The sequence below is a fragment of the Falco rusticolus genome, chromosome 1 (genome assembly GCF_015220075.1).
Source record: "Falco rusticolus isolate bFalRus1 chromosome 1, bFalRus1.pri, whole genome shotgun sequence".
Lineage (NCBI taxonomy): Eukaryota > Metazoa > Chordata > Aves > Falconiformes > Falconidae > Falco > Falco rusticolus.
This window is the reverse complement of record NC_051187.1, coordinates 78,686,963-78,700,854: the sequence shown is the minus strand read 5'-3', so window position 1 is coordinate 78,700,854 and position 13,892 is coordinate 78,686,963. Positions and strand designations below refer to the sequence as shown.

General features: G+C 44.0%; 1 protein-coding gene across 2 annotated transcripts in view; it reads left to right on the top strand.

The window, feature by feature from the left end:
* Positions 1-732: 732 nt before the first annotated feature.
* Positions 733-13,892, top strand: part of HGFAC (HGF activator) — a 42,426-nt gene continuing 29,266 nt past the window's right edge. The window contains exons 1-4 of one of the 2 annotated variants that reach the window (XM_037385853.1): positions 733-906; positions 2,441-2,495; positions 4,339-4,435; positions 9,924-9,997. In XM_037385853.1, the coding sequence (XP_037241750.1) occupies positions 841-906; positions 2,441-2,495; positions 4,339-4,435; positions 9,924-9,997 (292 nt within the window). In that variant the 5' untranslated portion in view covers positions 733-840. The remainder of the gene's footprint in view (positions 907-2,440; positions 2,496-4,338; positions 4,436-9,923; positions 9,998-13,892) is intronic. The other variant, XM_037385846.1, reaches the window with a different exon arrangement.

The window sequence follows — 13,892 nt, the reverse complement described above, 5'->3', positions numbered from 1 at the left end:
CATGGCTGGCACAGCCTCCAGCATAGGCACAGCTGTACCAGCCAAACCTGTGGATTTTGGTTGTGGGGTAAGGTGGGGCGAGGTGGGGCTGGAACAGATTCCACTGGTGAAATCTCAGTTTTAGCAATACCCTCCGCATCCCTGTTAGGAACACTTCTGCAGTGCAGCTATCTCAGCCACGCGCTTACAAGATGGAGGCGGCTTTGCTCAGGCAGCTGCAGCAGGAAGCTTTTTGGTAAACAAAATGTTTTGTCACAGTAACGTCTATTTTTTTTTCTTTCTAATTTTCCCAGTCTGTTACTGAAAGGTTGCTGTTACACGTCACAGCTGGGCAGGTAAGCATCTGTTAATGAGTAATTCTTGTGTCTGATATCGACATTGATCTGGTCCACCTTTTGCAGTGTAATGTCATCCCCTGAGTGGTCTTGCTCGGAGCTCCTTGTTATTGCTGTATCATGCTTTTTATTAGCTCCTGAAGAGAAAGAGACGGGAAATGTCTGGATGGTAAATCATCTCTGATTACAAGCAACGTTGGATCAGCTCCTCTGGAAGTGCTCTTAAATGCTTGCTGAGTACACCAGTGATCATCTCTGAGGGCCAGGCACTTTGTAAACTCTTCACTCCCTGTGGTTTAGGGAGAGTATCTCGTTACGTGGCATTCCCATCTACCCACAAAGACATTAATGATTAACAATGATAACAGCTCTGCTTACTTAGAAAACTAAAATACCCTAAAGTCAAGTAAATCGAAGTCCCTCGTTGCTGATTCACCCTCCTGCCTCAGCCCAGCCCTGGAAGATTCCCTCTGCCAGGCAAAACCTTCATGAGAGGAGAGCAGAGATGAAAGTCTGTGCTCCTTTCACTCTTGTCTTGGCTCTGACTCTGAGCAGTGACTGTGCAGGGATGGTAAGTCTGAAACTTCTGTTTCGGAGTGGTGGATCACCTATGTGCTGACTGGCAGGACAATGTTGCCTTGGGGTTGGATGAGTGAAGCTGCAGACCAGATCGAAAGGAAGAGTGCTTCAAAGGAAAAACAAAAGGGTTTTGTGAGATGACAGCTCACAGCAGTGCTGACTAAGCGGGGGTCCTGTAGGATAGCTGGTCCCATATCTAGCTGTATTTAAAGAAATTGTTCACACTGCTAGGCAGGAAGAATGGGGGGGGGGGGGGGGGAAGTACCACAAAAATTGAAATACTTTGAAAATGCCTCTCAGAAACGTGTTGACACAAGAAGGTACCTGGTGTAGCATGGAAGAAGGGTGCTACCCCCACCAGACTGTACTGCCACCTGGTAACTAACTGAACATGCCAGTATTGGTGACCATCTCCTTTTCAAACCTCTCCCTGTTTTCATGCCATGGTCTTCAGAGTTTTAATCGTGTGCTTTGTGTCTTTTTTTGGGTATGTGTGCAAGACAACGCTGCTGAGCATGGTTTGATTTTGCTAGTCTGCTTAAACCCCACTACGGCCTGGCATCCACCACGGACTAGCAGTGCAACTAGCAGCCTGGACCCTCAGTCGTGTGGCTTTATGTTTAGCCTTATTTCACTAGTTAGGTCAAGACTAGCTCAAATATACTTAAATGGTGCTATAATCCTAACTATCCCAGTGAAGTGCAGAAGTATTGCCTTAGATATTGCAGGTGGGTGCAGAGAGTAATATCCACAGTGCCTAGGAGAAGATCGGCCCTGGCTGAAGCTTGTTGCATTCTGCTCAGTGCTGGCAGTCAGTGTAGAGTGCAAAACCTGTTTCTGCCTCAGAACTGTTCAAGCCCTCCCTACATACCTTGGCAACAGCTTTGTCTTATCCCTTAGTTGTTATGCCCCCTATTCACTCCTACATTCGTGATGTGCTGCTGCTTTGGCTGCTTTTGGGATATTTTTATTTTGCTATAGTTCAGCTGTCAGCACCTTTGGTGGCAGCAGCACTTTATGTTTATTACCGTTTTTTATTATTTCCTGTGGCTTAAAACCAGCTCAGCCTAGTGCTCTTTGCTTGCTGATTGAGGAACCCAAATAAAGCAGAGGTTGCTTTTTTAACTATTGCCCTGGGGGGATACAGCCAAATGACAGGAAAAGTGAAATGCTGGGATACTATCTGTAGCTGTGAACTGGCCCCATAATGCATATATGCTTCTGCTGAGAGAAACAGGAGGTACGTCCCTTGGCAATAGAAAGATACAATGGAGCAGAGCTTTGGCCTTTTTGGAGCTGCACTGGGTTTCCCTGGTTTAACAGAGAAGTTTCATGAGCCAGTGTTTAAATACACTCTTTCACCAGACTATGCCACAGCGAAAAATCACATGCAAATAATGAGATCCTTGCAGAAGCACTGGGAGAAACACAATTTCAGGCCACCCTGGAAAACACGTTTGTCTCTATAGGATGGTTCCCAGAGTGAATTTGTGTCTCCAATCCACATTCTTTTTTTCTCTTTGTAGCACTACAAATCTGTGGCAGGAAGAGGCTCAAAACATGAGTTCGCTCACCCACAAGGTACAAAGTCAAATCCAATAGGTTTCATGACAGTAAGAGTGATCTGCCTGTCTGTTTCCGTGCTGTGCAAGTCAGTAGAAAGCCTGTCTTTGTTTCAACATGAATAAGGATTATGGAACGGTTATGCCAATATTAATTTATGCGTAGAAGGGAATTTGGGATTAACTTAGGAAACTCAAGTATTTCTCCTTCAGGTGCAGATCAATGGGAAGGTGCTGATGGAATTTTAGTTTGTTGGAGCTGGCGTGGCTTATATTCACTGTGTGGCTGTAGATGTGCAACTCCCTTTATTTTAATCAGAGCTGTGTCTGCCCTGTGACTTTAAAGCACATAGATTCTTTGTATATATAGGTTCAATATCTACCACAGCCCTTGATCTGTCTGTGAGAGAAGGGTTTGAACCCCATGCATTTTGCTGGGTTGCATTTTTTTGATGGCACCTAAACAGGCAGACGCTCTGGCTGTGCACAGGCATTGCAGACTTCCATTTTTAAAGCTTTCATTGTCCTGTGCTTTTGCTGTTAAGGATTACATGAATCAGATCATTAGTGGTGCCTTTATAGCTCAGAGCAGTCTTTAATGGCCTTTGGGATGCAATATGTCTTCTGAATGGGGATGTGTTTTCACAACTATCCTAACTTCTTATAATGGGAGGTATCAGACAGAGAAGGTAGATATCTGGACATTTGCATAATTAGTTCAGGCAATGAAAACCAGGCTGAAAAGGGGATAGCAGAGGGACTGGCAGCAGCTATTTCACATTGACAGATAACGGCACAGTTGGGGCAGTTAGACTGACTATAATTCCAAGTGATTAGGATGGGTTTGGACCACAGGCATGGGTTAGTTTTTCAATAACGCTAATAACTGGCCTCAGCAGCTCTTTAAGATAACAAGCCTGGGCTTGTGAGGGTTAACAGGTATCACAAGGGTGTGCAGGAGCCCCAGCCATCATGGAAGGGGTAAGGTCAGGGCAAGGAGCAGTTGTACATCATCACTGAGAAATGGAAATGTGCTGTGCTGCCAGCTTGGTTGTACACCCTGTTTCTCTCCCACGGCAGTGGTTGGATTCCCATTCACACTCCTGGCTCTCAAAACTGATTGCTTTTAGTTCAATGGTTAAATAAGCTCTGACAGTTTTTCATTGTCTTTTTTATCTTCAGTCTCTCTCACTCTCAAGACTCATCTTGAAGGATTTTTTTCTGCTAGACTCCCACCATCCCTCCTTAGACTCCCACCATCCTTCTTTAGACTGCCATCACTGATGTGGTGAACACAAAACTTGCCCTTTTTAGACACTGGTCCCACCAATTTCTCCCCACTTGTAAGAATCTGCTTATCCTGAAGGGAAGGTGGTATGAGCAAAATTATCCGTCTTCCCCCAACCTTTAAAACCTTCTTTCTCCTGACTGTTTCTATTTCAGTTTGTACTGTCTGGTTCCTTAATTATTTTAAACAGATGTTACAATGTGATATGCAGCCTGAAAAGATACTACTTCAGAAATCAATTTAATATGCTATTACAATACTACATAATTAGAAATTATAATTACAATTAATGAATATAATTGGTATTTGCTGTACTAGAAATTGCAATATATTTTGAGCTGAAATGGTCTGAAATCTTTATTCTACTGCAGAGCCCATTAATCTTTATTGATTCAGTGATTTCGTAGGATTTTCAGTCTTTTCTTATGCACTGGAAGTTGCAGAGACAGAGTCCAAAGTACAGCTGAAAAGCTTGAAGACATATATCTTAATCATTTCATATAATAATATATAATAAATATACCTGAGGGTTGCTTTTCAGCTGCATGATGAGTTTTTTATTCTTGTATTTCAGTGTTTACAGAGGATGGAATTTTATGCAAATTTCCTTTCCGGTACGGTGGAAGGTTTTATCACTCATGTTTATCAAATCTATTTTCCAGAAAGAAATGGTAAGTTAGCATCGCTTATAAATGAAGACAGCATTCAAATGAAAATGTCATATTTTTAGTGCTTTAATCTTGTTTTTAGAATAAGTAACTTGAGCTTGCTGTTGTGCCCAAGGAGAGCCACGCAGTCCTCCTGCTTGTGGTCATGGCCCTCAGGTCAAGGCTCGTGCTTGGAGTGGATGGAGCCCACTCCAGGGCCATTGAGAGCTCGAGAACAGCAGAAAGGTTTCCTCCTTGGCCTTTATACTGGGATTGCAGCTTATATGAGTGGCAAGAAAGGGCAGGAGCAATGAAACGACCTGGAAGAAACCCTCTGCTGAGGGAGAAAGGAGAGATACAGACAGCTGTAAGAGATGACACTCGGTTGAGGAACTGATTTGTGTGGGGCATACTTCTACCGTGGAAAGTTGGGGGGTGGGGGGGTGTTCACCCCTAATTTCTACCCAGATTGGCCCCAGGCCCCTTTTTGACAGCGCAGTACCAAGAGGTGAGGTATTGCTCCTGTTTGTTGGGCAACGATTTATTCTACTAGTGTGTTTAAGGCCAGGTCTTCTTATTTTGGGCAAAGGTTATTGTCTTACATCTGCAGAAGTCATTAAACATATTCATTATTCATTCTGGGGCAGGGGCAATCAGGCGAGAGCCCTACCGAAGCAAGCGCTGAATAAATAAGACTGACTTGGCAAATGAACCTATCTAACGGGCATGTTAGCAGAAATCAAAGTCACAAAGCAGGGTACCAGCAATATGAAAATACATGCATGGATGAGCTATGTGAAAAGCACGTACTTGTATGTTTTCAGGGTGGAGATAGTATTTTATAGTTTATTTTACTCACCCATGCAGGGCAGAACTCTCATTTTTCATACTGAACTGTCTAATATTTTCGTGATTGGTGTCACCTTTCTGATGGCACACCTGTTTTAAGTCTAAGTGCTAGTGCAATGTAAAACAACGCAACACATACCTTCCTACACACGTAGACGTAGAGCTTCAGGCTAGGAGACTGCTTCTGAATTTTCCCAACATCCATAGATGCAATCCAGATAAAAAAAAGCCTCCAAGAAACAAGAATTCAAGAATATCTTAAATGAAGGGAACAGGAATAAGTTTCCAGTTTGAAGCCTGTCTTTGATGAACTGTAGCCACAGAGTTTGACCTTTGCATCCACATGAAATGAAATGCTTAAGATGGATCTTGTTAATACATGACACTCTGTGTATTTGCTTTTAGTCAGTTAGGCCACAGAAATGAAAAAAAAAAAAATTAAAACCCCATGAATAGATGGGATCCAAAGTTAGAGCATGCTTTAGAGCTGACCTTGGACAACTTGCTCTCATGCTTCTGATTTTTTAAAAGCCATTTACAAGCAGGGAGATGAGGAGGAGGACAGCTGGAGCTGTTTGGTTTTGACAGGCCATTTCACCCCATGGCCGACCTTCCGGCCAGTGTTTATTCTTCTATCATAAGCTAAAAGCAACCTGATGTGTGATTTCAGGCACAGGAGATGCTGGGAAAAGAGCCCTGAAGAGCAGTGGGGAAACCTGCTCTGTGCATTTTTGCGTGATTTGGCGCTAACCCGTGCTGAGCTGATGCTGAATAACTGATCCCAGGGGACCTGGCGGGCAGCAGGTGAGGGCAAGGCTTGTGTCCTTCCCGCTCCTGCCTGCCTGCTAGCTGCTAGTAAGGATGGAGATGATGGGAGGCTGGATGCAGCTGCCTCTTTGGGGGCACATGCAAGGAGACCAGACCAGGAGAGTGCTGGGTTAGGCACTCAGTGAGTCTGTGTCCTTAGTCCTCAAGTCATACTTTAAGGCAGGACTACAAGTAGGACTTTACAGTGTAAGCCAAAACCTGCTGCAATTGGCTTTAATTTTACTATATGTTTTCTCTTACTACATATGACACAGATATTGTGTGCTAGCCCATCATATTAAGTTCAATAAAAAGATAGTCCTCCAGCAGAAAGCATTTAAGAGCAGTGTCTATCTTAATACAAAGCTGAATATCTCATTTACGAAAGCTGCCGTGTTGATTTAAAGGGCTAAAAGCGGAAGGCAATCAGACACGACCTTGTCCATTTGTAACATTAAATGTTTCAATGTAAGGCAGAGTCCTGACTGCAGAAACCTCCCCCTATTTTCTCTGAGGCAACAAACAAGTTGTATCTTTGTAAATATTTACCAAAAATACAGGAAAGAAGGCAAAATAATTGCAGTATTCAAATAACAAACTCCCTTTAACAGCATCCTGTATCGCATTTGCCATTAACTAGAATCTGTTTTCACAGATAAACATCTTTTTAGTGGCCTCTTACCAAGTACTAAAGATGTCGTGTAAATACGCTTCTTGTATTGAAGAGAAAAAATTAGCTGTAACTGTTGCTATAGTTCATTGTTACCTCTAGAAAGACAAACCAGTGTGGGGACAGACAAAATGGGGGTGCAGTGAACAACCGTGAAAGCAAACGGGGAGGGTGGTCTGAATCGCAGCCAAGCCGCAGCTGCAGGGATGCTGCTAGCGCCCTGCCCCTGTGTCCCGTGGTGGGATGGGTTCCCCCAAGATCCTGCTCAAGGGGAATGGCAGGAGCAGACTTTGGCTCAGATACTGCTGTGAATTGAAAGCTGTTGACTCATACCCTGGAGAATCCATATCCTGTGCTTGAGTGCTAGTGTGGGTCCCTGTTGTGCCAGGTTGCAAGGGTGGTCTTAGGTCTGTATAGGACAGATATGATCTTAACAACTTCTGTGGGAACAGGAAGATTTGACACTTTGGCCACAGGCTGGAAACAGTGCAAAGGAGGGTGTTTTGACCAGCTGTATTACAAACTGGAGAGGTGAGACCGTTCCTGGAAAGGAGGACACGTAGGTTGAGCCAGGAAACATCAGGCGCTGGATTTTTATGGTGCTGCTGGTGGTTGCTCTGGTGTTGGGCAAAGTCTGAACTTCTCTCCTGGTCAGGACAACACCTAAAAACGTTTGAGGGAACTTCCAGGCCTTGAGCATGATGACAGCACCAGGTGTGATGGCAGAGCTCTTTCCTTACACCAATCTGCCTCTGGCTCGAGGCTTTGCTTGCAGTTCAGAATGTCCTCTTATTAAGGCTCCCAATGCTCTTGATGGGTAAAATAGCCCACTTTCTGTTTAGTCTGCTTACTGTTTAGGCTTCATCTGTGATACACCACTTTGTCCTTCCATTCCCATGTCATTTATCATGCATGGGTTTAAAATGTTTTTTAAATCGATCCCTAGTAGTGGACTTTTCTAGTGTAATTAATTCAGTATCTGTGTCTTTAAATTTTCACTTTTTTCTTAGCAATTCTATGTGACATGCTGATGTAAATACATTTGTTATCTCACGAATTTAGAGAATGGGCTCACTTACAAGTAGCACAAAGAAATAATAAGCCCATTTGACTGGTCTGGCTGCCGGAGGTGACATCCCATGAGACTGAAATGTCATCACATTTTTTGTAAACCTCCCAGCATAAGAAAAGGTTTTAAAAAGAAAAGGAGGGAGACTAGTGAAGTAGTTTTGAGGGTGTGCTAAATTTCTCCCTGACACTGAGAGATTAGTGCTGGAAAATGTAGAAGGTTTATGTGAACTTGCAAGAAGCCTGGCACTGAGGAGGCAGCCTGGCATCGTGAGGGAGGATCAACCTCTTTGTAGTCACTGCAAGGTGATAGGGAAGGAGGGGACTGCCTGTGAAGAGCATTGGGTGGGAGGACCAGTGGTTTGTAGAAAGCTGGTGGAAGAAGCCTCTGTCAGGGTCTCTGATAATAAAAAACATTTAAGAGGGGAAAAATTGAGTTCTCCATTTACTTAGAACTTGGCTGCAGCTGGACAGATTCCAGAGAGTATTAATTTGCATACAAATGGGGTTTTTTTGCCCTAATGATCAAAATTTGCATTCTTTAGGTGTATACAGGGCCTTTTCCATTTGCCTCTTCCATGCTTCCCAGCATAATGTTGCTCAGCTAAATCAACAAACACGTCAGTCAGAAAGGTCAGAAAAGTTTGGATTCTCCTTCCCCGTCATGGCTGGCACAGGTGAAGTGCTCAGTCAGAGATGCTTTTAACCAACAATGACACAAGCAGTGCTGAGAACCACTTGTAACATACTCCTCACCTTGATCCTCACATGTAATAGTCCATCCTTTAAAAAAGCACAATGCCCTTCCCACCAAAGGGACACGGAGAAATTTCCATCGACTCCCAGCAGTCACACAGGCCTTAATGCCTTTGAGAAAGCAGACTCTTTACGTACGTGTCAAGTGAATCTGCTCTAGACTACCAAGTACCTTTCTTGTTGTGCACCTGATGTAATTGAGTCACCAGACTTAATATATGTGGCCTGTTCAGATGCTCCATAAGAATTAGTGCATTTTAAATAGCACATATTATCTAATTAAGAAGCAAAGTAGGGCAGTTAAAATGGTAGACACACTCTACCATGCTTGATCTACCTTGTGATGTCTTAGGGGGAAAAACTTTTGATAACAAAACTGTTCAAGGTATGGTAAAAACACATAAAAATAGATTATCAGGCACATTAAGCAAACACCCATTTCTTCCAATGCCATGTCACTGATTATTATGCTCCATTAGAACTGGTTAGGGAGAATGTTTTAGTGGACAATGCATTGGGACAGGACGTGGACCTCCAAGGTTTAGCCTTGGTTCAGTCACACACTCTTTGTGTGGCCTTGGGGAAGCCTACAAGTCCACTTCTGCAAATGGAGAATAGCAGCTTGATGCTCCTTGGAGAGCTGTGAGCCTGGGAGATAATGGATCGGTGAGAGCAGGAAAAACGTGTGGATAAACGGCTGTCAGACTTTGTCTCGATAGGATTTGCACGGGCAGAGTGGCGTGCAGGATTCAGCCTCCTGCCCTGCAAAAAGAAGAGGTTTTTTCTGTGTGTTTGGACACCACCACCCTGTAAGTTATTTCCTCATTTCATCTGTCAAGTTAAAAAATAGGAATGATTTAAAGGAACTAAGTGCTAAATACATTTGCTTGAAAGCCATTGGAAGGTCCCCCTGTGGACAGTCTCCCGCCTCCACAGATTATTAAAGTAACTGATAGGCATGAAAAATAGGTTGGATCCTGTTTTGCTGGTTTTGTGATGAATAAAGGAGGCATAATTTATTTGCCTTTGTTTTGGTTTTTGTTTCTGTCTTTCATTTTCTAATCTTAGAAACAGAAAGAAGGTTGGGTTTGTTCTGGAGGATTTGTTGGGGATCTCAGATCCTGCTTTCACATCTCCTTCTTAATCTGTGCTTAATCTGAGACAAGTAAGGCAGAGCATCTTTACCAAAAAAAAAAAAAGCTTATTTTTCCTCTGGTGTTAAGGGAGTTTGAATGAAACAGATGCTAAGTATAAAAAACCCAATGAACTTCCAGGTTGCCAAAGCATTAAGGCCATATAGCTTTAGTGCCAACATCCAGGTTGTTTAAAACTGCAATAAACTGCACCTTTAATTTTTTTCAGGTGTTCAACAACACACAACTATGACCGGGACAGGAGATGGGGACACTGCGCTTCGTTGCCCAAAGACCACTCAGGTAAGGTGAGCCGTTGCGGAGTTGTCCCAGATATCTGGCTCCTACTTTGCCACCTGCAGTAAGGAGGGACGGTGCCTTCAGTGGTACTTTAATCTTCAGTGGTACTTTAATCTGCCGTACATGGAGCAAGCCTTCATGTTAACTGTTTCCGGGATTGCTTGGTGACTCTGCGTAACCATAGCGTTAGGTTGTGAATATCGCACAGCCTTTAATTCACTCTTTGTTGACTCACTTGGAGTCACAGAGAGAAATTATGGTAACGCCAGCACGGAAATCTGAACTCCTGCTGGAGCTGAGCACAGACGTGATTGTCTTCTCCTCCCTCACGACTTGGAGGTGCCTTTTAGTTTTCCCTTCATTTAATCAGCTACATTTTCTGTCCGTTTGACTAGTTAATTTTTTAGAAGGTGTAGAAACATTTCACACCCTGTATAACACACAGCCATTACTTCCAGCTGTCCTTCCTGACCTTCAATACTGGACTTCCTTGGGCTTCGGGCTGTGTCAGAGAAGGCAAGAGGACAGACACATTGATTGCAGGAGTACTGATGCACAATGAAAGGGTTACTTTAGTTGAGCAGTGCTATGGCATTGTGGTGCAGTCACTACACTTTGATGCTACAGTTACCTCATTGCAAAGGTCTGTCTAAAATGGGAAGCCAAGGTCTGTGGCACAGTCTCCTCATTTAAGACACTTTAACTGACACACTGGGTGAACGCACCATGTCCCGAGCAGTTCAGTGGGTAGCTTGCATTCCTGTCCTCAGCAGTACCTAGATGACTGGTCCTTGCTTGTCTCTGGATAAACGTGTTTCATGAGCTGGATGCTGGGGAATCTCATTTTAAAAGGAATACATATAGCTAATTCTCGATTTATACAGCAACAGACCAGCACTGAAAAATCAGGTGTTGCACTGATCAGAATTGATGCCCCTGAGGTTTTTCTTAGATGTGTCTAAATGCTGATCATGTTCCTCTTTTCTCCATCTCACTACTCTCAAATGTGACCTGTCTTGTTTAGTCTGCAGGACACGACCAAATGCCCTTAGATATTCATTTCCCGCTTTCAAACGAAGAGTATTTTCCACCATCCCCTTGCAGGGACTTCTCCGCTGTGTCAGGAGTCTTATTGCCAAGCTGATTGCAATCTACCTGAGTGCTTGAAAAGTCAATGTATGCTGAATCATGCTGACAGTCTAAAATTAAGCAGTGCACAGCATCATCATTTTAAACTTAACAACTTTAAATTATTTTCCAGCCTGGCCTTAAAACAGATTAACAGTAGATCAGAGACAAATGACCTAACCCCAAAACAAACAGCAATATAGGTGCCTTTGTGATGCAAGTATGTCAGACATGAACATAGACTTTATAGACTGTTCACGCTTACAAGAGTCAGGTTATGAGGGCTGCACGTACTCATGAGTGCCCTCGCAGTGCATGAAATGTTGGAAGCTGTAACTGGTGACTGCTTCAATCCCTCAGTGAAACACCGTCACAGTGGTGGCTGGCTGACTCGAGGCTTTTCCAGTAGCTGAAGAAGGAGATCTCCAAACCTAGTGTTGCCTTTCTGGGGGTGCCTTGTCCCACCTCTGTCCCTCAAGCTGCCCATTGCCCTGCCAGCTCCACTGCAGCTATCTCCGCAGCGAGCTGGCTGCCTGCAAGCCTTTTCGAGCTTGCTGGCTCATTTTTCCCTGTTACCCACCCCTGCGCTGGCTAGGGTGGTTTGCAACAAGAAAGCCATCCTGTCTGCCTGCCCCTCACTGAAGGGTATCTCTGTCAATATACCTTAATGCCAGTGGGGGCTTGCCTTGGCTACTGTCGTTTTTTTGCTTTGTTTTTTGGTTTTTTGGTGGGTTTTTTTCCCCCCCCAGGAAAAAAAAAAAAAAGATGTTATATATGTGAGAGAGGAAAGGAAAGAGAAAAAAGGATGTGGTAGCTGGGTCACTGCTAGTTGTTGCAAAGAAAAGACTTTATTTCTGGAAGCATTAAGAATTTTGTAAAATTAAACACAAGCTCCTTAGTTGTTAATCTATTTATAAACATAAGTCTACGTGGTTTTTTTTTTAAGCAGCAAGCACTGTATTTGGACATGGAAAATGTTTAACAGCTCACCAGCCACAGCTTAAAGAGGAAAGGTTTATAAGGAGGTTGAAAGGAAGAAGCGGCAAAACAGCTGAAGGGAATTTCAAGCAAATGGGAGGACAGTTCCCCTAGGAAAAAAGAAGTCAAACTGAGTAATGCTGATCCTTCAAATGTGGAAAATATATGATTTTGTTGGGAAAAAAATCCACTAAAATATTAAATCTTGAGGGGAATCTCAACCGCTTTACTGACATTTGAAAAACAAGAAAAAAAAAAGAAATTTCAGGGAGAAAAAATATCCTTTGGCCATGAGAGATTGGTAAGGGGAGTGTGAATTGGGATTTGGAAGGAGCAGCTTGAAAGCAAGGACTGAAGCACAAACTGCCCCCAGGCCCGGAATACCCTGTGTACAGGGGGACTCAACTTGAAACCATTGCTACTTGCGAATCGATGTTACGTGACTCTTAGAGGCGTTGATCCAGAAGAATACAGCTGCCATATTCAAGAGAAAGTTCAACCAAAAAGCCTTTAGCCTCAGGATGAAGTGAAGCTCAGGTTTGAGGGTGCTGCTGGAGGGAGGTGTTAGTGCTGCACTGTGCAGAGCCAGAGCCTGCTCCTTTGGCACCTGAAGCCCTTGTTGAAACTCCCTTAAAATCAGTGGGCGCTTTATCATCGCCTTCAGTGGGTATTTGTTCAGGTTTCCAGATGATCCTCCACTCTTGCCCGGGAGATTTCTGTGGAGACCATGCGTATTAGCTGCCCAGTGTGAGTCCCTTCACACACATGGGCCAAGTGGTCTTGCACGTGTGGCTCGTACTTATGTGCATATATGCATGAATGTGCAATGCCCCTATGTGTGGGACTTCCAGATCTTGGGCAGTCCATTAGGACCACTGCCAGGACTACTGCTCTGAATGTCTGGAAATCTCAGACAAATGGTCAAAACCTCAGGGAGGCCCAGACTTGGGAGAAAAGTGCCAGATGGGGAGGTTTTTTTAAGAGACATTTGGACTGATATGGAAAGGAGAAGTGGAGCAGTGTGGGCTGCACAGGCAGGAGGAAGAGGCATGTCCCAAGAAGGGCTCTGGGGAAGGGCAGTCCCAGTTCTGGGAAAGGTGAGTAACAGAAATAGAAAGTTCTTCTGGGAAGATATGGGTAGAAAGGCAAGACAAGGCTACTGCTGGTTTAGCAGAACCTCAGAGAGGTGAAGCTGCAGTTCAAGGTGGCTGCTAGCAAGCACAGAGGGTTTTACCTGTGAGGGCTGGGAGGTACTGTGGGTGGGTTTGGACACTGGCTGAACAGGCAGGGATTTGGCACTCCCCAGTTAATGGTGGGCAGGATGCCCTGCAGGGAGCTGTGACGTGTCCATATGCTTATGAGTAGAAATTGTTCCTGGACTCCAGGAAAGGTGGGGAGGGACACAGAACATCCCAGGGAGGTCAGCTGGAGTGGTGGGTGGGGTGTAGTGAGGGACTCCAACTGGGAAAGAAATGGAGGACTGGAAGTGCTGTTTGCAGATTTAACAAGGGTACAAAAAATGCATGGAGCACTGCTGTACCAGAAGATGGCTTGGAGATCAAATAATGGTTTGGATGTGATGGGAATAGGAAATATAGGATTTTCCTTTGAGTAAAACATTGCACCACTAAAAGTTTCATAACTATCAAACAGCAGGAACAGTAGGAATGTCACTGCCTTTACTTGCCTTCCCTTGATGTTATCCTGGAGTGAAACTACCAGTGAATACACCCAGACCTGCTATCTGATATTAATGACACCTCTGTATTCTGAAGTAAATATTTTGATCCAT